General features: G+C 46.1%; 1 protein-coding gene across 1 annotated transcript in view; it reads right to left on the reverse strand.

The window, feature by feature from the left end:
* Positions 1-23,348, reverse strand: part of col4a3 (collagen, type IV, alpha 3) — a 32,095-nt gene that overhangs the window by 5,027 nt on the left and 3,720 nt on the right. The window contains exons 8-47 of the mRNA XM_060075910.1: positions 23,275-23,301; positions 23,087-23,161; positions 22,468-22,530; positions 22,240-22,275; positions 21,878-21,925; positions 21,164-21,238; positions 21,034-21,078; positions 20,277-20,339; positions 20,089-20,133; positions 19,762-19,815; positions 18,893-18,934; positions 18,734-18,815; positions 17,692-17,727; positions 17,286-17,450; positions 16,596-16,688; positions 16,398-16,490; positions 16,027-16,097; positions 15,667-15,855; positions 14,087-14,255; positions 13,822-13,914; positions 13,115-13,219; positions 12,857-12,951; positions 11,188-11,338; positions 10,546-10,659; positions 9,088-9,255; positions 7,765-7,854; positions 7,545-7,679; positions 7,040-7,138; positions 6,657-6,746; positions 6,214-6,353; positions 5,748-5,874; positions 4,934-5,014; positions 4,356-4,457; positions 4,094-4,141; positions 3,509-3,694; positions 3,058-3,188; positions 2,725-2,797; positions 2,179-2,250; positions 1,365-1,490; positions 1,068-1,166 (exon numbers count right to left, since the gene is read on the reverse strand). Coding sequence (XP_059931893.1) covers positions 1,068-1,166; positions 1,365-1,490; positions 2,179-2,250; positions 2,725-2,797; positions 3,058-3,188; positions 3,509-3,694; positions 4,094-4,141; positions 4,356-4,457; positions 4,934-5,014; positions 5,748-5,874; positions 6,214-6,353; positions 6,657-6,746; positions 7,040-7,138; positions 7,545-7,679; positions 7,765-7,854; positions 9,088-9,255; positions 10,546-10,659; positions 11,188-11,338; positions 12,857-12,951; positions 13,115-13,219; positions 13,822-13,914; positions 14,087-14,255; positions 15,667-15,855; positions 16,027-16,097; positions 16,398-16,490; positions 16,596-16,688; positions 17,286-17,450; positions 17,692-17,727; positions 18,734-18,815; positions 18,893-18,934; positions 19,762-19,815; positions 20,089-20,133; positions 20,277-20,339; positions 21,034-21,078; positions 21,164-21,238; positions 21,878-21,925; positions 22,240-22,275; positions 22,468-22,530; positions 23,087-23,161; positions 23,275-23,301 — 3,796 coding nt within the window. The remainder of the gene's footprint in view (positions 1-1,067; positions 1,167-1,364; positions 1,491-2,178; positions 2,251-2,724; positions 2,798-3,057; positions 3,189-3,508; positions 3,695-4,093; positions 4,142-4,355; positions 4,458-4,933; positions 5,015-5,747; positions 5,875-6,213; positions 6,354-6,656; positions 6,747-7,039; positions 7,139-7,544; positions 7,680-7,764; positions 7,855-9,087; positions 9,256-10,545; positions 10,660-11,187; positions 11,339-12,856; positions 12,952-13,114; positions 13,220-13,821; positions 13,915-14,086; positions 14,256-15,666; positions 15,856-16,026; positions 16,098-16,397; positions 16,491-16,595; positions 16,689-17,285; positions 17,451-17,691; positions 17,728-18,733; positions 18,816-18,892; positions 18,935-19,761; positions 19,816-20,088; positions 20,134-20,276; positions 20,340-21,033; positions 21,079-21,163; positions 21,239-21,877; positions 21,926-22,239; positions 22,276-22,467; positions 22,531-23,086; positions 23,162-23,274; positions 23,302-23,348) is intronic.

Here is a 23,348-nt window from a genome sequence, read left to right on the forward strand (position 1 = left end):
TACAGAAACAATTATCACACAGGATCTGTATTCACTGTCCAACCCCTAGCGGTCTAGCCCTGCTCCTTAATGACCTGTCTCTGTACTGTCTAACCCCTACCTGCTCCTTAATGGTCTGTCTCTGTACTGTCTAGCCCTGCTCCTTAATGGCCTGTCTCTGTACTGTCTAACCCCTACCAGCTCCTTAATGACCTGCCTCTGTACTGTCTAACCCCTACTTGCTCCTTACTGACCTGTCTCTGTACTGTCTAACCCCTACCTGCTCCTTAATGATCTGTATCTGTACTGTCTAACCCCTACCTGTTCCTTAATGACCTGTCTCTGTACTGTCTAACCCCGACCTGCTCCTTAATGACCTGTCTCTGTACAGCCTAACCCCTACCTGCTCCTTAATGACCTGTCTCTGTACTGTCTAACCCCTACCTGCTCCTTAATGACCTGCCTCTTTACTGTCTTACCCCTACCGGCTCCTTAATGTCCTGTCTCTGTACAGTCTAACCCCTACCGGCTCCTTAATGTCCTGTATCTGTACGGTCTAACCTAGCCTGGGTATACCCATGCTGCCTTGCGCGCAATTTCATTTTGCGCTGCTAGGCAGCATGGATTCCATGGATCCGATTTTCGCCTGAGATAGGGAACCAATCACAGAACGGGGAGGAACGGCAAGACGACGACGACGTCTATGCGACACACCCATCATCTTCTTCCTCATCGAATTTCTGTGGCTCTACATCCGTCACCTGGTTAATTGTTACGATTGGCTATGAGGTACGTACAGACTCATATGATAGACATTCATAGCGCTCAATAAACAGCTCGTCGTAATCGTAAACCACGCCTCAAATACGAGAAAATGTATGCTTGGTTCCCAGACCTCTTTTCAATGTAGATTGAGATGAGGTCTAACCCCTACCTGCTCCTAAATGTCCTGTATCTCTAGTGTCAAACCCCTACCTTCTCCACACATCGCCATACAACTCCTTGATTATTCACTATCTGACATTGCATAGCATTGCATAGAAAACTATGTGCAAGTTCTCCTGATTTTCTCCTAGTTCATCTCTCACCTTGTGATCCCAGAGGACCTGAGTCTCCCTTTGGTCCCGGGACTCCTGGTAGTCCAGCAGGTCCGTCTCCACCAGAAGGTCCCCCTGGCCCCGGAGAGCCTTTAGAGACCAACGCAGCATTAGATGTATCACTAGGATGCTTCATTATCTATGATGTATCTCTAGCACTTAATGTATCACTATGATGTTCCACTGTCTATTTAATGTATTATTATGACTATGATGATCATAATGTATCATCAAATTTTATAGATATAGATATAGATAGATCTATAGATTCAAACCAGTTTACGTTACCTGCAGGACCTTGCCTTCCAGCAACCCCCTGAGCCCCCACCTGTCCCTCATATCCATGGTAACCAGGTAAGCCTTTATCTCCAGGTATTAAAAGCACTTCCTGAAAAAAGTCTTTGCCTTTGGGACCTGTTGGGGAAAGTTAATACGGTAGTTACTAGAATCTAAAACCCCAAGTAACAAGTAACTATTACCCCTAGTCACTAGTAACTATTACCCCTAGTCACTAGTAACTAATAATCCCAATAACTAGTAACTATTAGCCCCAGTTACTAGTAACTATTACCCCCAGTAGCTAGTTACTATTACCCCCAGTCACTAGTAACTATTAGCCTTGGTTATAAATGTAACCCTCAGTTACTAGTAAATTTAAACCCTCAGTTACTGGAAACCATTTCTGAGGGTTCTGTGAAAATTTTATTTTAAAGTAATCCGTTCTACAGGGTAGTTAAGTATTGACAGTAGTAATAAGTCTGGACTACAGTGAAATAAAGCAATAATAGCAGTTATAAGGCTAGACTACAGTGTAAAACAGTATTAATAGCAGTAATAAGTCTGGACTACAGTGAAGTAATGTATTACAATTGTAATAAGTCTGGACTAACAGCTTAGTAAAGTATTAATAGCAGAAATAAGTCTGTTATAGTGGTATGCACTATTAATAGCAATTTTAAGTCTGGACTAGTGAAGTTAAGTATTAATAGCAGCAATAAGTCTGGACTACAGTGTAATACAGTTGATAGCAGTAATAGATGAGGACTACAGTGTAGTAATGCATTAATAGCAGAATGATGACGTGATGATGGTCTTTCAGTACCTGGCTTCCCTGTGGGTCCTGTGACACCCAGAAGACCGTCCTCCCCGGCCCTCCCTGCTTCTCCCTTCTGACCTACACACACACACACACACACACACACACACACACACACACACACACACACACACACACACACACACACACACACACACACACACACAACCTGGGGTTATGAGGGTTAGAGTTGGGGTTAGGGTTATGTCTAGGGGGTAGGGTTCTGGGTATAGGTGGGGTTAAGGGATATGTTAGGGGATAGAGTTAAGGTTAGGGGGTAAGGTTAAGGCATAGAGTTGGGGATAGGGGTTGTGGTTGGGGTTCGGGTGGAGTTGGGGGTAGGTAACGGATTAGGGGAAAAGGAACAAGGTGGGGGTGGACTGTTTTGTCCAGGGGACACTGGTAGGTAAGGGGTTAGGGTTGGAGTTGGGGGGTAAGGTTATTGTAGGGGACAGGGTTGGGGATAGGGGTTGAGGTAGAGTTAGGGTTGGGGATAGGGGATAGAGATAGGGTTGGGTTTAGGGTTAGGTTTAGGGTTGCTGCTGCTCTTACCAATGGGCCCCATGTTGCCCAGGTCCCCACTCAGGCCTTCGGGTCCTGGTTGACCTCTGCTTCCTTCTGGACCCTTGCAGCAAAGAAGAATCGGATTAACTCTACCCTTAATTGAAATCAGATCACAACTAACTAATACACCAACTAGGTTTTAAAATATGTCATTTACTATCTAACTAACCACTCCCAACTAAATCCTTACTAACTAGCTCTTACTTACTAACACTTACTAACTAACTCCGCCTAGGAAGCCCCTAACTAACTCCAAACATACTCCTAACTAACTAACTAGCTCCCAGATTAAGTTTGTTACTTACTACACCGCTAACTCACCTGCTGGCCTCGTGTCCCATGGTTTCCACGGCAACCAGGTGACCCAAGTGAGCCCCCGGCTCCTTTACTCCCTTCACTGCCCTTGAGCCCTAGCCCTGGGGCGCCTGGGGGCCCCGGAGTCCCCTGGAGGCCTGGAGACAGGGACGGCGCATTAGTCTAGGGGCCTCCATGTACACATACGTACACTCATGAAACTGATTACATTTATAATATGCATTGCATTTATGAGATTGATTACATCTATGGGATTGTGTGTGTGTGTGTGTGTGTGTGTGTGTGTGTGTGTGTGTGTGTGTGTGTGTGTGTGTGTGTGTGTGTGTGTGTGTGTGTGTGTGTGTGTGTGTGTGTGTGTGTGTGTGTGTGTGTGTGTGTGTGTGTGCGTGCGTGCGTGTGTGTGTATGTGTGTGTGTGTGTGTGTGTGTGTGCGTGCGTGCGTGTGTGTGCGTCCCACCTGTGGGTCCCAGGGCCCCAGTGTGGCCCCGGTCTCCCTTGGGCCCGCGGGAACAGAGGCCGTCCATGCCTGGTCTGCCGGGTTGACCCCCTGGGCCGGCCCTACCAGGGGGGCCCACGTTCCCTGGAGGGCCGGGGGCGCCGGGGGGGCCCTCAGGACCAGCGAGCCCCACCTCACCCTTCAGTCCTTGGGGAGCGGGGAGAGGAAAGGACGGCTACAACTAGTACTGGTCCTACAACTAGTAGTAGTGGTCATAGTACAAATATTAGAAGTAGAAGGGGTTAGAAGGGTTCAGGGTGGGCTACGGTAAGAAGGGTTCAGGTAGAGTTAGAAGGGTTTAGGTAGGGTTAGGATTAGAAGGGTTCAGGTGGGTTAGGGTTAGAAGGGTTCAGGTAGGGTTAGAAGGGTTCAGGTGGGTTAGAAGGGTTCAGGTGGGTTAGAAGGGTTCAGGTGGGTTAGGGTTAGAAGGGTTCAGGTAGGGTTAGAAGGGTTCAGGTAGGATTAGGATTAGAAGGGTTCGGTTCAGGGAGGGTTAGATGAGGTCATGGTAGAGGAGTGTATTGATAGTGATGAGACGGTTCTCACCAGATCGTCCCTTGTCTCCATCTGCTCCCTTTCTGCCGACACCAGGACCTGACCACACCGATAGCCGTGAAGCAAGGTTAAACCCAACCCATCGGAACGGCAATTACAGCTTGAAGGAAATATACTACAGTCTTTTACTCATCTCTTTGGATTAGTTTGTGAATAAAAAAGTGAACGACACACATAATGCTTTCGAGGAGCACAGAAGGACAAGAACATTAATCCAATGCAGACCCAGACATTTCAGATCTCCTAAACTCACCTCCCAAATCTCCTTTCTCCCCAGCTGGGCCAGGGATCCCATCCCGACCCTGGTTTCCTCTGAGTCCTGCAGGTCCCGGGTCACCTGCCGCTCCTCTGTTACCTGGTGGGGGCAGACAGTGACTACCAACAGCTAGCTGGCTCCTCTGTTACCTGGTGAGGGCAGACAGTGACTACCAACAGCTAGCTGGCTCCTCTGTAACCTGGTGGGTAGACATGGGAGCATACCTATGTTCCCCGGGTCCTATGTTCCCCGGGTCCTATGTTCCCCAGGTCCTATGTTCCCCACTTTGTATGTATTTTTTTCGTAGGATAGTAGGGGCAAGTACCGCCTTTTTCGCCTCTGATTCGCCTGTGATTGGTTAGAATGGCTCTCCTCCGATTGGTTATGGTTAGGGTTTGGTTTACCCTCACCCTAACCCTAACCCTAACCATAACCCTAAACCCGACCCTAACCCTTTGCACCCAGGGAACGACCTCGTAGACATAGACTAGTAGCTAGCTTGATCCTCTGTTTCTGGTGGGGAGGCATTGACTACATAGCAGCTAAGCAGCTACACAACCTGAACCCAACATTACCTTTAAGGCCATCCGGTCCTGGACAACCACTGGCTCCCGGTCGTCCATCAGAACCTCTGTTTCCTAGAAACCCAGGGGGTGCTTGGAGGCAAAAACAAGTTCATCAATTAAACTGAGTTTGTTAAGATAAGGTAATACACACCTCTGGATGTGTTTACATAGGCTTATTCACACCTCTGGATGTGTTAAGATAAGGTAAGACATACCGCTGGATATGTTAGGATAAGTTAGTACATACCTCTGGATGTCTTAAGATAAGGTACCACACAGCTCTGGACGTGTTAAGATAAGGTAGTACACACCTCTGGATGTGTTAAGATAAGGTAGTACACACCTCTGTACGTGTTAAGATAAGGTAGTACACACCTCTGTACGTGTTAAGATAAGGCAGTACACACCTCTGTACGTGTTAAGATAAGGCAGTACACACCTCTGTACGTGTTAAGATAAGGCAGTACACACCTCTGGACGTGTTAAGATAAGGCAGTACACACCTCTGGATGTGTTAAGATAAGGCAGTACACACCTCTGGACGTGTTAAGATAAGGCAGTACACACCTCTGGACGTGTTAAGATAAGGCAGTACACACCTCTGTACGTGTTAAGATAAGGCCGTACACACCTCTGTACGTGTTAAGATAAGGCAGTACACACCTCTGGACGTGTTAAGATAAGGCCGTACACACCTCTGGACGTGTTAAGATAAGGCGGTACACACCTCTGGACGTGTTAAGATAAGGCGGTACACACCTCTGGACGTGTTAAGATAAGGCAGTACACACCTCTGGATGTGTTAAGATAAGGCAGTACACACCTCGGGGTCCAGGGACCCCCATGCGTCCTTTGGGCCCAAAGACGCCGACGTTTCCTGGGACGCCGGCGGGGCCTGTGTCCCCTCTCTCCCCCTTCCTGGACGGAGCTCCAGCTGATCCTGGTTCTCCCTGAGCAACAGAAGAGGAGTGGAGAGGAGTTAGGGTCCAAGGGTTGGTGGTATGGGTCAGGGTTAGTGAAAGGGGTTTGTGTTAGGGGTCATGGGATAGTGCAAGGGGTCAAGGGTTATTGTTAGAGGTCCTAGGTCAGTGTTAGGGGTTGGAGGATAATGTTAGGGGTCAGGGTTAGGGGTCAAGGGAGGTCAAGGGCTCATGTTTAGGGGTCTGCCTTAGTGTTCGGTTTAGTACTAGGGATCGGTGTTCGGGGTTGGAGGATAGTGTCGGGGGTCAAGGCTTAGTGTCGGGGGTCAGTGTTAGGGTGTGGGTGTGTGTAGAAGGTTGTAGCGCTACCCTCTCCCCCTGCCCTCCTTTGGGTCCAGATCCGGCAGTACTTGGTTCTCCTTTAGAACCTTTGAGGCCGGTCAAGCCCGGAACTCCATGAGAACCAGTGACGCCCAGCGCCGCAGCACAGCCCTGTTCTCCTTTAAGACCTGGACGCACACACACAGACGCACACGCACACACACACACACGCGTATGCACACAAACAGTGTTATTGGAAATGCGTCTATGTGATTGATGTGTGTGTGTGTGTGTGTGTGTGTGTCTGTGTGTGGTTGTTTGTGTCATTTGTCTGTGGTTGGGTTATTTGTTTGTGTTTTTGTGTGTGTGTGTGTGTGTGTGTGTGTGTGTGTGTGTGTGTGTGTGTGTGTGTGTGTGTGTGTGTGTGTGTGTGTGTGTGTGTGTGTGCGTGTGTGTGTGTGTGTGTGTGTGTGTGTGTGTGTGTGTTTCACCTGGCAGCCCCATGACTCCCGGATCTCCAGGGTCTCCGGGGAAACCAGCAGTTCCAGGTTCTCCATCTCTCCCCCGGTCTCCAGGGAATCCTACCACCATCATTATTAAAGGTGACACATTATCTCACCAGGTGTGAGTGTGATTGGACCTTACAAATCTGCCTCTTCTGACATCACAAGTGGGCGTGTCCACCTAGATGTGTGACGGATAGATGAGCAACGTTTGCTACAGTCCACTGGGTAGGCTGGTAGACTGATCTATCCAGCATACATCTAGGTGGACACGCCCACTTGTGATGTGTCCTAGGGGTCCTCTAAGGTTACGTGGTATAACACTTTGTAGAGTTAGGTTATTATATGATATAATACAACGCAGAAGGTACCTCTGGGGCCTGAGGTTCCTGGTTCTCCATTCTGTCCATCTGGACCGAGGGGCCCTAGGGGTCCGCTCTCCCCAGGGGGACCAGTCGGCCCTGGGGACCCTAGTGGACACATGCAAGTTAGCCCCGTGTCACATGTCAGTGACATCCCGGCTACATGAACATACAGACAAGCTCACTACATATAAGCCCTGGATTACGTCATGCCTCTCTGGAAACTCATGAGTGCAAGGTCTGTGTCCAACCCAAGTCAAGATATAAATGCAGAATACTTAAGAAAAAGAATAAGATCCCTCTTGTTTATCAACGGCATTTCACCAGGAAGTTAAAAAAACATTGTGTGAACAAGAGGTTTGACAAATCTGGCAACAGAGTTCACATTCGACAGTCTGGGCCCATCTTCCAAGACCCAGAGATGTCACAGCTGAATTTCCATGCGCTCTGTCAAACAATAGGATTGGCTGAAATTCAAATTGCCCCCACTGGGATGTTACTGTTTTGGACTAACCATGAAGTCCAGAATCTCCAGGATCCCCATACACCTTGACGGTCACCTCTTCCCCTCTGAGTCCGGGTTCCCCCATGTCTCCTTGGACTCCAGGCTGACCGGCAGAGCCTCTGAGTCCTTCAACACCCAGGGATCCTTCCAGAAGGAAAAGGGACAGCTGGAGAAATGTGCTAGCAAGGGCTCGGTATCAAACGGAGGTGACTATGGATGGAAGCGGTACCTTTGGCGCCTGGTTGGCCCGCTTCTCCTATCCTCCCGTCAGGTCCGGGGGTTCCACAAGGACCAGCTGGACCCATATCTCCTCTGGGCCCTGGTTCCAAAGACATGCAGATACAATCCTCAAGTAATGGTTCACTTAGTGGTGGTCTGTCCTGTAAGTCTCTCATCTTAATGGTGGTCTGCCCTCTGTCTCATCTTACTGGTGGTCTTTCCTCTAAGTCTCTCCTCTTATTGGTGGTCTGTCGTCTAAGATCTCATCTGACTGGTTCACATTAGGGCTGCTCGATTATGGAAAAAATCGGAATCACGATTATTTTGGTCAATATTGAAATCACGATTATTTCTGAGTTTGAAAACATGATGTATTTATTCAGCATGTCTCTCCCAAAAATATCTAAAATAATGTACAGAAATGTATCCAGCTGTTCTCTTTCTCTCTTGTAAAAAATGAATAAAACTCGATTAGATCGTTTGACCGTAAAATCGATTTCGAAATTTGATTAATTGCCCAGCCCTAGTTCACATTCCTCAAAGTCTCCCATCTTACTGGTGGTCTGTCCTCCAAGCTCTCATCGTACTGGCGGTTTGCCCTCAAAGTCTCCCATCTTACTGGCTATCTGTTCTCTAAGCTCTGATCTTACTGGTTATCTGTCCTCTAAGCTCTGATCTTACTGGTTATCTGTTCTCTAAGCTCTGATCTTACTGGTTATCTGTCCTCTGAACTCTGATCTTACTGGTTATCTGTCCTCTAAGCTCTGATCTTACTGGTTATCTGTTCTCTAAGCTCTGATCTTACTGGTTATCTGTCCTCTAAGCTCTGATCTTACTGGTTATCTGCTCTCTCAGCTCTGATTTTACTGGTTATCTGTCCTGTAAGCTCTGATCTTACTGGTTATCTGTCCTCTAAGCTCTGATCTTACTGGTTATCTGTCCTGTAAGCTCTGATCTTACTGGTTATCTGTCCTCTAAGCTCTGATCTTACTGGTTATCTGCTCTCTCAGCTCTGATCTTACTGGTTATCTGTCCTCTAAGCTCTGATCTTACTGGTTATCTGTCCTCTAAGCTCTGATCTTACTGGTTATCTGTCCTCTAAGCTCTGATCTTACTGGTTATCTGTCCTGTAAGCTCTGATCTTACTGGTTATCTGTCCTGTAAGCTCTGATCTTACTGGTTATCTGCTCTCTAAGCTCTGATCTTACTGGTTATCTGTCCTCTAAGCTCTGATCTTACTGGTTATCTGTCCTGTAAGCTCTGATCTTACTGGTTATCTGTCCTGTAAGCTCTGATCTTACTGGTTATCTGTCCTCTAAGTCTGTCCTCTTACCGGCAGTCCCTGACTCGCCAGCCGTTCCTGGGAATCCTTTCAGGCCTTGGGGTCCCCGGGCTCCAGGGGTCCCGTGGAACCCTGGAGGTCCATACGAACCCCCTGATCCCGGGACCCCTTCCCCTGGAAGACCAGACTCCCCTGGCTGGCCTCTCTCCCCTCTGGGCCCTGGGGTGACAGGGAGCACATTTAATCAAATAAACGTTGAAACTGGTGTAGCTGTAGTATTAACCTGTACCATTAACCTGCATTACACTGTAGTATTAACCTGTACCATTAACCTGCATTACACTGTAGTATTAACCTGTAGTATTAACCTGTAGTATTAACCTGTAGTATTAACCTGTAGTATTAACCTGTAGTATTAACCTGCATTACACTGTAGTATTAACCTGTACCATTAACCTGCATTACACTGTAGTATTAACCTGTAGTATTAACCTGTAGTATTAACCTGTAGTATTAACCTGTAGTATTAACCTGCATTACACTGTAGTATTAACCTGTACCATTAACCTGCATTACACTGTAGTATTAACCTGTAGTATTAACCTGTAGTATTAACCTGCATTACACTGTAGTATTAACCTGTACCATTAACCTGCATTACACTGTAGTATTAACCTGTAGTATTAACCTGTAGTATTAACCTGCATTACACTGTAGTATTAACCTGTAGTATTAACCTGCATTACACTGTAGTATTAACCTGTAGTATTAACCTGCATTACACTGTAGTATTAACCTGTAGTATTAACCTGTACCATTAACCTGCATTACACTGTAGTATTAACCTGTAGTATTAACCTGTAGTATTAACCTGTACCATTAACCTGCATTACACTGTAGTATTAACCTGTAGTATTAACATGTATTAACCTGTATCACACTGCGTCATTAACCTGTACTAACCAGTAGTATTAACCTGTATCACACCGTAGTATTAACCTGTACGACACCGTAGTATTAACCTGTATCACACCGTAGTATTAACCTGTATCACACCGTAGTATTAACCTGTATCACACCGTAGTATTAACCTGTATCACACCGTAGTATTAACCTGTATCACACCGTAGTATTAACCTGTATCACACCCTAGTATTAACCTGTATCACACCGTAGTATTAACCTGTATCACACCGTAGTATTAACCTGTATCACACCGTAGTATTAACCTGTATCACACCGTAGTATTAACCTGTATCACACCGTAGTATTAACCTGTATCACACCCTAGTATTAACCTGTATCACACCCTAGTATTAACCTGTATCACACCCTAGTATTAACCTGTATCACACCCTAGTATTAACCTGTATCACACCCTAGTATTAACCTGTATCACACCCTAGTATTAACCTGTACTACACTGTAGTGTTAACATTCATCCACCAGTCTCTGTGCTAACTTGTGTTAATCTGTATTAACCGGCGGCAGCGGTGTAACTTGTACTACCTGTGAAGCCGATGAAGCCCCTCTCCCCAGGTGGTCCGGGGGGTCCACCGAGCCCCAGACGACACAGTCCCGCAGGACCAAATGGACCAGGCAAACCGTCTACTCCGGGACACCCTGGTAACAAGAATTAGTTTCATTTTGAATTAACAGATCAATTCTGTTCCATCTCTTTGCCCAAAGACAATGAGTAAAAGTAAAGGATTATTTACTAAGTTTGTATGTATTTACATCGTACTATGCTTTAACCCTATTATCCTGCTGACTGCACTGCAACTAGTTCCGTCTTTAATTAACCACATTTCTTGTTTTGCTACAACTACACCCACCCATTATCACCCTTATCGGGGGACAGGGTTTGGGGGGGTCCCATAATGCTGCCTGTAAAGCCCTTTGGAGCTGTGATAAGGGCTATAAAGCAAAGGGACTTGAATGTGAATATCATGTGGCTACCTGCTCTATTCGATTTAATTCAATTGTATTTGTAAAGCCCTTAATCACCATTACAGTCTCAAAGGGCGTAACAGTCTAAATATTTATGACATTTATAAATACTTGGCCTGTTAAGTCATTTATGCCTGGATCCGGCCACAACAGGGGACTCTGCTGATTCTGTTAAGTTTCAGAGTAGGTTCTCTACCCTACCTCTGGCTCCTGGGAGCCCGTCCCGCCCAGGAGTCCCTGGGGAGCCAGGGAACCCACCAACACCAGGGTCTCCACTGGCTCCCACCGAGCCGTCCTCTCCTTGGGGACCGGGGCGCCCCTGCCGTCCTGGGACACCCACCGCCCCTTCACCCTGAAACCAGAACAACACAATTCATTGAAAGGGTCCCATTAAGTACAAGATACAGTTCCCTGACTACATTCATTACTATCTAAGGGGGGTCAGGGATAACTAACTAATTAGCTCACCCGAACATAACCCTAACCCTCTTTCTGTGGGTTAGGGTTGGATTGACCAACCTCTATCAAGGGGTTGGTCAATCTATCTGGAAGTAGATGTGTTGGTCAGTCTATCTCAGGGGTCTCAAACTCACGGCCTGGGGGCCAATTGAGGCCTGCGGGACGATATTTTGTGGCCCCCTACTTGATATCAAAGTTTAGTGTTAGAGCGGCCCGCATGCTGTTGTCAAACGCACATTTTTGCTGAGGTTGGTCAGTCTATATAGAGGTTGCTCAGTCTATCTAGAGGTATGTATTTGTGTCAGTCTATCTAGACGTTGGTCAGTCTATATAGAGGTTGGTCAGTCTATCTAGAGGTTGGTCAGTCTATCTAGAGGTTGCACAGTGTATCTAGAGGTTGGTCAGTCTATCTAGAGGTAGGTGTGTTGGTCAGTCTATCTCTAGAGCATTGGTTCTCAAAGTGCGGCCCGCAGGAACATTCCTGGCGGCCCGCAATGACATACAGATTTAAGTAAAAACAAAAGTTTTTATTTTTATTTTATTATTATTATTATATCAATATTAACTTAAAGAGAAAAGTCGACTCCCTCTATCTTTCAATTAAATCCTGTTACATTTGTTAGTTTTAATCCGACTGTTCATTACTTTGAAAGGATGAACCTCAGTTTCGTGATCTAGACCTCACTTGACCTCACTCCAAGAGGTCCACGGTGCAATGTTTTGTTTCACCACTGGGATGGTGATAACGTTTCCCGCCTAATTTTTTTTCTTTGGCGGCCCTCAGTCAAATTTTAGGTTCCTAAATTGGCCCTCAGCTGTCCAAACTTTGAGAACCCCTGATCTAGAGGATGGTGTGTTGGTCAGTCTATCTAGAAGTAGGTGTGTTGGTCAGTCTATCTTGAGGTAGGTGTGTTGGTCAGTCTATCTAGAGGATGGTGTGTTGGTCAGTCTATCTAGAGGTAGGTGTGTTGGTCAGTCTATCTAGAGGTAGGTGTGTTGGTCAGTCTATCTAGAGGTTGCTCAGTCTATCTAGAGGTATGTATTTGTGTCAGTCTATATAGAGGTTGGTCAGTCTATCTAGAGGTTGGTCAGTCTATCTAGAGGTTGGTCAGTCTAGGTAGGTCAGTCTATCTTAGGACTGTTGGTCAGTCTATCTAGAGGTAGGTGTGTTGGTCAGCCTATCTAGAGGTTGCTCAGTCTATCTAGAGGTAGGTCAGTCTATCTAGAGGTAGGACTGTTGGTCAGTCTATCTAGAGGTAGTTGTGTTGGTCAGCCTATCTAGAGGTTGGTCAGTCTATCTAGAGGTAGGTCAGTCTATTTTAGGACTGTTGGTCAGTCTATCTAGAGGTAGGTGTGTTGGTCAGCCTATCTAGAGGTTGGTCAGTCTATCTAGAGGTAGGTGTCGCGATACCTTGGGGCCGGGCATCCCTGGGGCCCCTGAGGGACCTGGCCGTCCTCTGCTGCCAAACCCTGAAGAACCAGGGGAACCCGGGGGCCCAAGTTCTCCTGGAAGCAGAGGGGGAACCATATTATAACTCTACAGAGTTATTAGGGGCCATTATGAGAGTACCCTGGCACATATTCGACCCACCAACCAAAGAGTCTGTAAAGTGATACAAAACGATATGTAATGACTTTTTTGGGGGTGAGTGATTTTCTGGTCACTCACCCTTCAGCCCTGTGTTCCCTGGGGGCCCCTGGACAGAGAGGCCCCCAGCTCCCTTCTCTCCAGACAGCCCCGGGAACCCAGGGAAGCCAGGTAGGCCAGTGTAACCTGTGGAGGGGACTTAGGTTAGTAACAACAACTGATGATGAACACTTATCCTGTAACTAACCCTTACCCTGTAACGAACCATAGCCACTTACCCTGTTACTAGCCATAAGCGCTAACAATGTAACTAGCCACTTACACTTACCCTGAAACTAACCAAAAGCACTAACCCAGTAACTTACCATAAGCGCTAACGCTGTAACTAACCCCTAACCCTGTAACAAACCACTAACCACTATCCCTGTAACTAACCCCTTAACCATTAACTAACACAAACCATTAACCCTGTAATTAACCAATAACCCTGTAACTAACCACTTACCTGTAACTTACCACGTACCTGTAAGTAACCACTAACCCTTTAACCAACTACTTACCTGTAACCAACCACTAACCCTGTAGCTAACCACTAACCCTGTAACTAAACCGGTATCCCTGTTAGCACTTACCTTGTCACTAAGCAGTGACCCTGAAAATAACCACTTACCTCTGATATAGTTAGTTAGTAACCCTGTAACTAAACACTTTCCCTGTTACTAAGCTCAAACCCTGGAACTAAGGACTTACCCTATAACTGTATAATTATATCATTGAATAAGACCTACCTTCAGGTCCTGGGTCACCAGGAAGGCCTCGTCCCCCTTTCTCTCCAAGGTCTCCACGAGAACTTATGGTTCTTCCAGGGGCTCCATCTTCACCTGAACAAACCCATCAGGATATAGTGGTTGTATATTAGTGAGGTAAAGTATGGTTTGTACTCGACAAATTCAGGTTAAGCTTAGTCACACTTTAAGCGTTGCTTATGGATGCTGAGCAAATCCCACCCCTAGACTCGTACTGTATAGACTAGGAGTACTGCACCACATTCACCTCGGTATCCAGGCACCCCTCCTGGTCCAATCCCTCCTGGGCTGCCTTTTGGACCCGGGGCCCCTAGGGGTCCAAACCCAGGCATTCCCTTGATCCCAAGGGGTCCGGTCAGCCCTCTGGGACCAGGCTCCCCGACGGTTCCGCGGTCTCCTTTAGGTCCTGCCGGCCCCTGAAGCCAAAAGTGTAGACTCCTATATTATTACCTAATACAAATATAACGGTATCTAAGGCCGTGTTCACATCTAGCGTTTTTTTAAATCTGCCAGCGCTTGTTTTACATTATATTCCTATGGAGCAAAGCGTTTCTGGAAAAAGTCACGGCTGTTTTTCTAAACGCCTCTCCCAGCGTTTTCTTCTGCCATACGGAGCGTTGAAAAAAGTTCAACTTTCAGGAAGAAAGCGGCCGACGTCAGGGGTCTGTTTGGCAACTGACCAATCACAAGCGGAACATTGTCACAAACGAAACTCTCAACTGTCAAAACAAGAAACAATGGCGGACAAATCACTCGGAAAAGTAACGGTGGAGCGGTTAATAGTTTTAATAACAGAAAATGTCGAGATCTCCGACAATTCTAATGGGGTCTAGCCTGGATACGTAGTAGGCGAGTAACGTCGGGTCTAGAATGGGTTCGTTGCTTGGCGATAGAAAAAACGCTCTCGGCGCTTTTACGACAAAAAACGCTGCCAGCTTTTCGTCTGCTCAACTTTTCCCTATTACAAAAATCCCTTGATGTGAATCGCTTAAGATTGCAGAATCACTGCAATACCACCCTTGAGCACCAGGGCAGAGGTGCTAGACAGTGTCAAAATGCATGGAGGTAAATGGTGCTATACGCATTATCCATGTTTTTAGAAGGTAACCAGGTGACCCTTCACAGCCTAGTGTCTAACTCACCAGGTGACCCGTCACAGCCTAGTGTCTAACTCACCAGGTGACCCGTCACAGCCTAGTGTCTAACTCACCAGGTGACCCTTCACAGCCTAGTGTCTAACTCACCAGGTGACCCTTCACAGCCTAGTGTCTAACTCACCAGGTGACCCGTCACAGCCTAGTGTCTAACTCACCAGGTGACCCGTCACAGCCTAGTGTCTAACTCACCAGGTGACCCTTCACAGCCTAGTGTCTAACTCACCAGGTGACCCTTCACAGCCTAGTGTCTAACTCACCAGGTGACCCTTCACAGCCTAGTGTCTAACTCACCAGGTGACCCCTTCACAGCCTAGTGTCTAACTCACCAGGTGACCCGTCACAGCCTAGTGTCTAACTCACCAGGTGACCCGTCACAGCCTAGTGTCTAACTCACCAGGTGACCCGTCACAGCCTAGTGTCTAACTCACCAGGTGACCCGTCACAGCCTAGTGTCTAACTCACCAGGTGACCCGTCACAGCCTAGTGTCTAACTCACCAGGTGACCCCTTCACAGCCTAGTGTCTAACTCACCAGGTGACCCCTTCACAGCCTAGTGTCTAACTCACCAGGTGACCCCTTCACAGCCTAGTGTCTAACTCACCAGGTGACCCGTCACAGCCTAGTGTGTCTAACTCACCAGGTGACCCTAGTGTGCTCACAGCTGACTCACCGGGTGACCCTTCAGGCCATGAATTCCTTTTGGTCCTGAGAGACCGGGCGCGCCGCTGACTCCATGGAGACCAGGCTTCCCAGGGGGTCCCGGGTCCCCTACACACCCATCCTCTCCTGTCCCCTCGATGAACCCCTTCTCACCTGTTGGCCCTGGAGGGCCAGCCGCACCAGGCATCCCAAACAGACCCTGCATGCAGAATTGAACGTGTGCCCTAATGCTTAATTTCACATCATTTACAAAGGTTATACCGAATAAATCAAGTCACAGTGTATCTAGTTACTACAGAAACGACGATGAGGTCAGTATCTAGTTACGAGCAACTAGTGGTAGACCAGTAACTGGATATTAATGTGTGACCTGGGGTCCCGGAAGTCCTGCAAGGCCTTTAAGCCCTTGTTGACCTTTCAACCCTGGAGCGCCAACAGGACCTGGTGAAGAGAAGGGGTCATGGTTTATACTGGTTCAGGGTTTATATTGGTTCAGGGTTTATACTGGGTCAGGGTTTATAGTGGTTCAGGGTTTATACTGGTTCAGGGTTTATACTGGGTCAGGGTTTATACTGGGTCAGGGTTTATAATGGGTCAGGGTGTATACTTGTTTAGGGGTTATACTGGGTCAGGGTTTATACTGGGTCAGGGTTTATACTGGGTCAGGGTTTATACTGGGTCAGGGTTTATAATGGGTCAGGGTTTATACTGGGTCATGATGTTTATGAGGGTAAGCCATACCTGTGTCTCCTGATTCACCAGGCTCACCCTGGGGTCCTGGGGGTCCAGGTGTATCAGAGCGTGGGCAGAGCACACACACATCCCCTTTCTCCCCTAACACACACACACACACACATGTCAATCAAAGGAGAGTATAAAACGATATAATATAAACCCATAATATACCCAATAATACTGTGGATATCATATGGTCTGAACCTCTTCCTCCATAGTTTCCTCTGTTTCCAGGCACTCCCACCAGTCCCCGGTGGCCCTTTGTCCCTGCAGGGCCAATATTCCCTGGCAGGAAATCTGTAGCAAGTAGTTAAACACATTTGAGCTCTATTGGCTTCGGTCTAGCCTAGATGTGAGTTGTGTCTGGACTAGATGGGTGTTGCGTCTAGACAAGATGTGTGATGTGTCTGGACTTGATGTGTGTTGTGTCCAGACTACATGTGTGTTGTGTCTAGACTAGATGGGTGTTGTGTCTAGACTAGATGTGTGTTGTGTCCAGACTACATGTGTGTTGTGTCTAGACTAGATGGGTGTTGTGTCTAGACTAGATGTGTGTTGTGTCTAGACTTGATGTGTGTTGTGTCTAGACTAGATGTGTGTTGTGTCTAGACTATATGTGTGTTGCGTCTAGACTAGATGTGTGTTGCGTCTAGACTAGATGTGTTTTGTGTTCAGTCTGCTGTGTTCAAATCTACCTTAGATGTGTGTTGTGACTAAATCTACACCAGATGTTTGTTGTGTTCAGTCTAGACTAGATGTGTGTTGTGTTGAAGTCTACACCAGATTTGTGTTGTGTTTCAGTTTAGAAAGGTTCATCAATCTATAGGATATAGGTAGTCCTAACATATTAGAGATTAGTTAACTAGTACAGATGGGTTAACTAATAGAGCCTACCTGGTATTCCTGGAATACCGGCCTCTCCAGTCGGCCCTTGGTCTCCAGGGAGTCCAGGCAGACCTCTGGGTCCGGTAAGAATTGGACCTGGTTCTCCTCTCTGTCCACTGGTCCCCTGGGAGCCTGGGGACCCCTGGGAGCCTGCGGGGCCAGGAAGGCCCTCACCTGAAACAGAAAAGTTGACAAAGGGTTCTTCAACTTTGCGTCACGGGACCCAAAAGATCATTTCAGTGTGTCCATGGGACCAAACCCAATGAAGAAATCGCAAATTCCAACGTGCTAAGTTTTATGAGTGTGATGGAGAGACAGAAACAGAGGGAGACACAAAAGTAGATAGACAGAGACAGACAAGGTGAGAGAGACAAAGAGAGACGGACAGAGAGCTATGGAGAGAGATGCTGCATACCTGGCTGACCCGGAAGTCCAGGGAAACCAACCAGGCCTTAAGAAGGAAAACATTAGAGGTTAGTGAGCCGTTCAATCACAATATGAAGACCCAAACCAGCCAATCACAATATAAAGACCTGAACCAGACAATCACAAAGGGAAGGGCACTCATCCCCTAGACCTTGTACTCCACATCCCCTAAACAACACTCCGATTGTTGTTTGGGTGCACTCCGATTGTTGTTTAGGTGCACTCTGCTTATAGTTTGGGTGCACTCTGCTTGTTGTTTGGGTGTACTCTGCTTGTAGTTTGGGTGCACTCTGATTGTAGTTTTGGTGCACTCTGCTTGTAGTTTGGGTGCACTCTGCTTGTTGTTTGGGTGTACTCTGCTTGTAGTTTGGGTGCACTCTGCTTGTAGTTTGGGTGCACTCTGCTTGTTGTTTGGGTGCACTCTGCTTGTAGTTTGGGTGCACTCTGCTTGTTGTTTGGGTGTACTCTGCTTGTAGTTTGGGTGCACTCTGCTTGTTGTTTGGGTGTACTCTGCTTGTAGTTTGGGTGCACTCTGATTGTAGTTTTGGTGCACTCTGCTTGTAGTTTGGGTGCACTCTGCTTGTTGTTTGGGTGTACTTTGCTTGTAGTTTGGGTGCACTCTGATTGTTGTTTGGGTGCACTCTGATTGTTGTTTGGGTGCACTCTGATTGTTGTTTGGGTGCACTCTGATTGTTGTTTGGGTGCACTCTGATTGTTGTTTGGGTGCACTCTGATTGTTGTTTGGGTGCACTCTGATTGTTGTTTGGGTGCACTCCGCCGGGTGTTTGGGTAAACTCTGCTGATCTTTGTTGAAATAATTGTAGCCCCAAATAACTTCAGTCATCTAATTTCAATCGGCAGTAGAATCATCAGAAACATAAAATGATGTGCACTCTAAAAGCCCTTTCTGAGTCCATCCATCACTGGTATGTCCATCTCATCCCTCCTCTGGATCTGCTTATTTGTTCAAACCAATACATTATTTTTGTATTAATGAGTTCACAATACAAAAGTAGTACTAGTAATAACACCTTGCTCTCCAGGTGGTCCAGGGGGTCCAGGGAGACCAGTTGTTCCCCGCTCGCCGCTCAGGATGTTGTTCACCTGGATGAGCTAAACAAAAATACATTTTAAATGTATGTATTTATTTATAATATATTTATATTTGCTGCTTTGGCAAGTAGACCAACCTCTCCTGGAGCACCTGAAGGCCCGGTATCCCCTTTCTCCCCCTAAAGAGAACAGGTTAGAGATGAACAGGTTAGAGATGAACAGGTTAGAGATGAACAGGTTAGAGATGAACAGGTTAGAGATGAACAGGTTAGAGATGAACAGGTTAGAGATGAACAGGTTAGAGATGAACAGGTTAGAGATGAACAGTTTAGAGATGAACAGTTTAGAGATGAACAGTTTAGAGATGAACAGGTTAGAGATGAACAGGTTAGAGATGAACAGGTAAGAGATGAACAGGTTAGAGATGAACAGTTTAGAGATGAACAGGTTAGAGATGAACAGGTTAGAGATGAACAGGTAAGAGATGAACAGGTTAGAGATGAACAAGTTAGAGATGAACAGGTTAGAGATGAACAGGTTAGAGATGAACAGGTTAGAGATGAACAGTTTAGAGATGAACAGGTTAGAGATGAACAGGTTAGAGATGAACAGCTTAGAGATGAACAGGTTAGAGATAAACAGGGTAGAGATGAACAGGTTAGAGATGAACAGGTTAGAGATGAACAGGTTAGAGATGAACAGGTTAGAGATGAACAGGTTAGAGATGAACAGGTTAGAGATGAACAGGTAAGAGATGAACAGGTAAGAGATGAACAGGTTAGAGATGAACAGGTTAGAGATGAACAGGTAAGAGATGAACAGGTTAGAGATGAATAGGTAAGAGATGCACAGGTAAGAGATAAACAGGGTAGAGATAAACAGGTTAGAGATGAACAGGTTAGAGATGAACAGGTTAGAGATGAACAGGTAAGAGATGAACAGGTTAGAGATGAACAGGTTAGAGATGAACAGGTTAGAGATAAACAGGTGTGTGAGTTCAGCTTACCTTTGAACCTTCTATTCCAGGTACTCCAATGGCTCCTTGGTCCCCTGGCTCTCCCTGTCATGAAAGTCATGGAAGTTACAAATACTGAGGGATGATTTTAAGTTAAGATAAGACACCATTTATCGGAGGAGGTGGGTTGATTTGCTTCCAGTAAAGCCATAGTCTAACAGGTTCAATCCTAATCAATTAAATAATTCAAGCGTAACAGCAGCATTTCATTATCTCGTCAGTGTTGGATAAAACACCAGCATACAACATGGGTGACGATACTCAATCAACGATACAAGGTATGTACAAAGAAGAAGAATATAATAAGCTTCTCCATACTGGTATTCCATAAGACCCAATAGCTCCATCTTTCCCTGGTTCTCCCTGAAAGACAAAAGCAGAACATCTTTTACACCAGGAATGTGATTCAAGTGGCAGCTAAGAAGCTAACCCTATTTTATGTTTTTATCTTTTATATACAGTATATTTGTCTATGTTTGCTGTATATATCATATTTAGTCTGTTACCAGAGACCCAGGGTCGCCCCTCGTGCCCATAGCTCCTTTAAATCCCCGTCGTCCCGGGATACCCTGGGGGATGGAATAGTAACAGGGTTAGGTTCCCATAGCAACAGGATAAGGTTCCCCCAGCAAGAGGGTTAGGTTCCCATAGCAACAGGATTAGGTTCCCCTAGCAAGAGGGTTAGGTTCCCCTTGTAAACAGGGTCAGGTACCTTTAGTAACAAGGTTAGGTTCCCATATTAGCAGGGTTGGGTTCCCATAGCGACAGGATGCAGTTCCCCTAGCAACACCCTGGGCTAGATTCCCCCTCATAATAGGATTAGGGACCCCTAACAACAGGGTAAATTCCCCCTAGCTACAGGGTAAGGTTCCATTAGTAACCCGGGTTAGGCTCCGATAGTAACAGGGGTAGGTTCCCCCTAACAACAGGGTTAGCTTCCCCCTACTACCAGGGTAATGTTCCCCTAGTAAACAGGGTTGGGTTCCCATTGTAGCAGGGTTATGTTCCCCTAGTAACCTGATTAAGTTCCTCTTGCAACAGGGCTGGGTTCCCCTAGCAACCGGGTTTAGAACAACAGACGCAGGTTGACAGAAGGACAGATTGGCAGACGTGTTGACAGACAGACATGTTGACATACATGCAGGTGAGAAGAGAGAGGTCGACAGGTGGAAAGGCTGACAGACAGGTCAGCAGACAGACAGGTGGACAGTCAGCTTGGCAGACAGGCAGACAGACAGGTGGGCAGACAAACAGGGTACTCACAGGGGTTCCAGGACATCCCTTTTCGCCCGTGTCTCCTGGCTCCCCCTTCGACCACAATATAATTGACTCGTTATTGATCATTTAAGAGGTTATTGATTATTGTAGGTTATTCCTGTAAGTCAGGTCTTACCTTGAGTTCGGTTGGCCCCTCAGCATAGAGTTTGACCCCTTTGAGTCCGGGGATGCCTGGAGGGCCCTGGTCGCCCTGACAATTGAATTAATTTAGCAAAAACATAAGAGGAATAGCAAACCTAAACATGGAATAAAAGTAATCAAAGTATAAAATGTATTTTCCCGCACCAAATTCAAAACCGCAATGCATTGTGGGTGGTATACACGTCTGGAGTGACCATCGTTGTGGACTCGCTCCCTCAGCCCTCATAGGGGTCGACCTAACTATGTTCCCCTTCACTTTTTCAGATGAATGAAACATCACTTAAGACGGAGGCAGGGAGAGGGCACGGGGCAGAGGGCACGTTGAGCCACTCATAAAATATAGTATGCGGGACCACTAGCAACCCTTGATCCGGTGATCTGTGGGAGCGAGTGGCTCTGATTGTGTAGAGTTTAAAAGTAATTTTAATCAGCTTTATATCTATTCTCAAATGTAATCGGCAGCAACTGCGAGGAGTACAGGATCTGGGTGATGTGGCAACTAGGTCGTGACTTTGTTATCACTCCTTCAGCCGCATTCTAACCCATCCATAGACGAGCTCTTGGGCATAGCTATGCCAAGGAAGAGTGCTACAGTAATATAGTATATACGTATACAATATATAATATAATACAGCGATATAGTACAGTAATACCGCAATAGTACAGTAAAATGTGACGGATATGTTACCTTCTGTCCTCTAGGTCCAGGTATCACTGGACTGATGCCCTCTTGGCCCTAATGGACAAACTGGATTATAGACTTTCAGCTTAACCTTACTCAAACTTTATTATAGACCAGAAAAATATTGAGCTTAACATTACTCAAACTACGTTATAGACTGCTAAACATTTAGCTAAACATTAGTCAAACTTCATTATAGACTGCTAAACCTTTAGCCTTACATTACTCAAACTACATTCTAGTCCACTAGCATGTAGCTAAACATTATTATTATTATTATTATAGAGCACTAGACATGTAGTTAAACAGAATACAATATTTCTCTGGCAAGATGAAAACACACAGGCCTACAACCAAAGGAAACTCACCTTCTCTCCTGATATTCCCGGTGTCCCTGGCCTGCCCTACATTAATCAAATTATATAATCATTTTCGAGTTCATATCATTGAACTCGGTAAGTAAGGACATTTAAGTAAGGTGTGTATGTCATGACACTGGTATGGAACAAAGGACTGGAGAATGACAGTGGTTAAATGATAAATAAATGATCAAAGGAAAGTTTTGATGATGGATTACTAATGGTAGGTAATCTCACAGGCTGGCCTTCTGCTCCCGCGACCCCCGATGGCCCAGGGTAGCCCTGACGTCCTTCCTTCCCCTGGAAGGCAAGAAATCAACATCCAATAATTAGGGTTAGGGTTAGGAGTGTGATGGAAAACCAGATGTAAAACGTGAAATAACAATAACATATCACAGAGGAATGTATCCATTACACACTTACCACATAGAGCATACATCTCAAAGTAAGCTTATAAGTATAAGTCCTCTTTACAGAAGGACCTGACTATGTTTAAAGTAGGTCTTAAGTGTTTACAGTAGGGCCAAACTGTATCGACACCAGCACTGTTTACAATAGGACCTAACTGTGTTTGCAGTAGGACACAATGGGATTACATTGTAACCTTTACAGTAGAACCTAACACAGTAGGACCGAGCTGTGTTACACCGGGACCTAACTGTTTACACTGGGAAACAAACTTTGTTTAGACTAGGACCCAGCCCTTTTTACAATAGGACATAACTATTTACAGTATAACCTAACTCTGTGTTTACAGTAGGACTTGACAGAACTGTGGTTACAGTAGGACCTACCTATGTTTCCAGTTTGACCTTTTATTTTATTGAATAGCAAACTTATTCTTAGACAGACTCACTGCGTATCCATCTTGTCCAGGAGGCCCTCGGATGCCTTCAATTTCCTCTCCCAATGCAAAGAAGAATGTCTCTCCCTGCAGGAAGCAGTATAGACAGAATTGCATTAAAATCAGAAAGGAACCGTTCCATTTGGTAATAAAACGATGTTTTAGTGATTTTGAAAGAGGCATCATGCAAAAAAAATTACCTTGGGTCCATCTTGACCAGGGATACCCTGCAGAAATAACATGAACTTCAGGGAACGGCTTATACACACTTAAG

Source organism: Gadus macrocephalus, chromosome 16, assembly GCF_031168955.1.
Source record: "Gadus macrocephalus chromosome 16, ASM3116895v1".
Taxonomy (NCBI): Eukaryota; Metazoa; Chordata; class Actinopteri; order Gadiformes; family Gadidae; genus Gadus; species Gadus macrocephalus.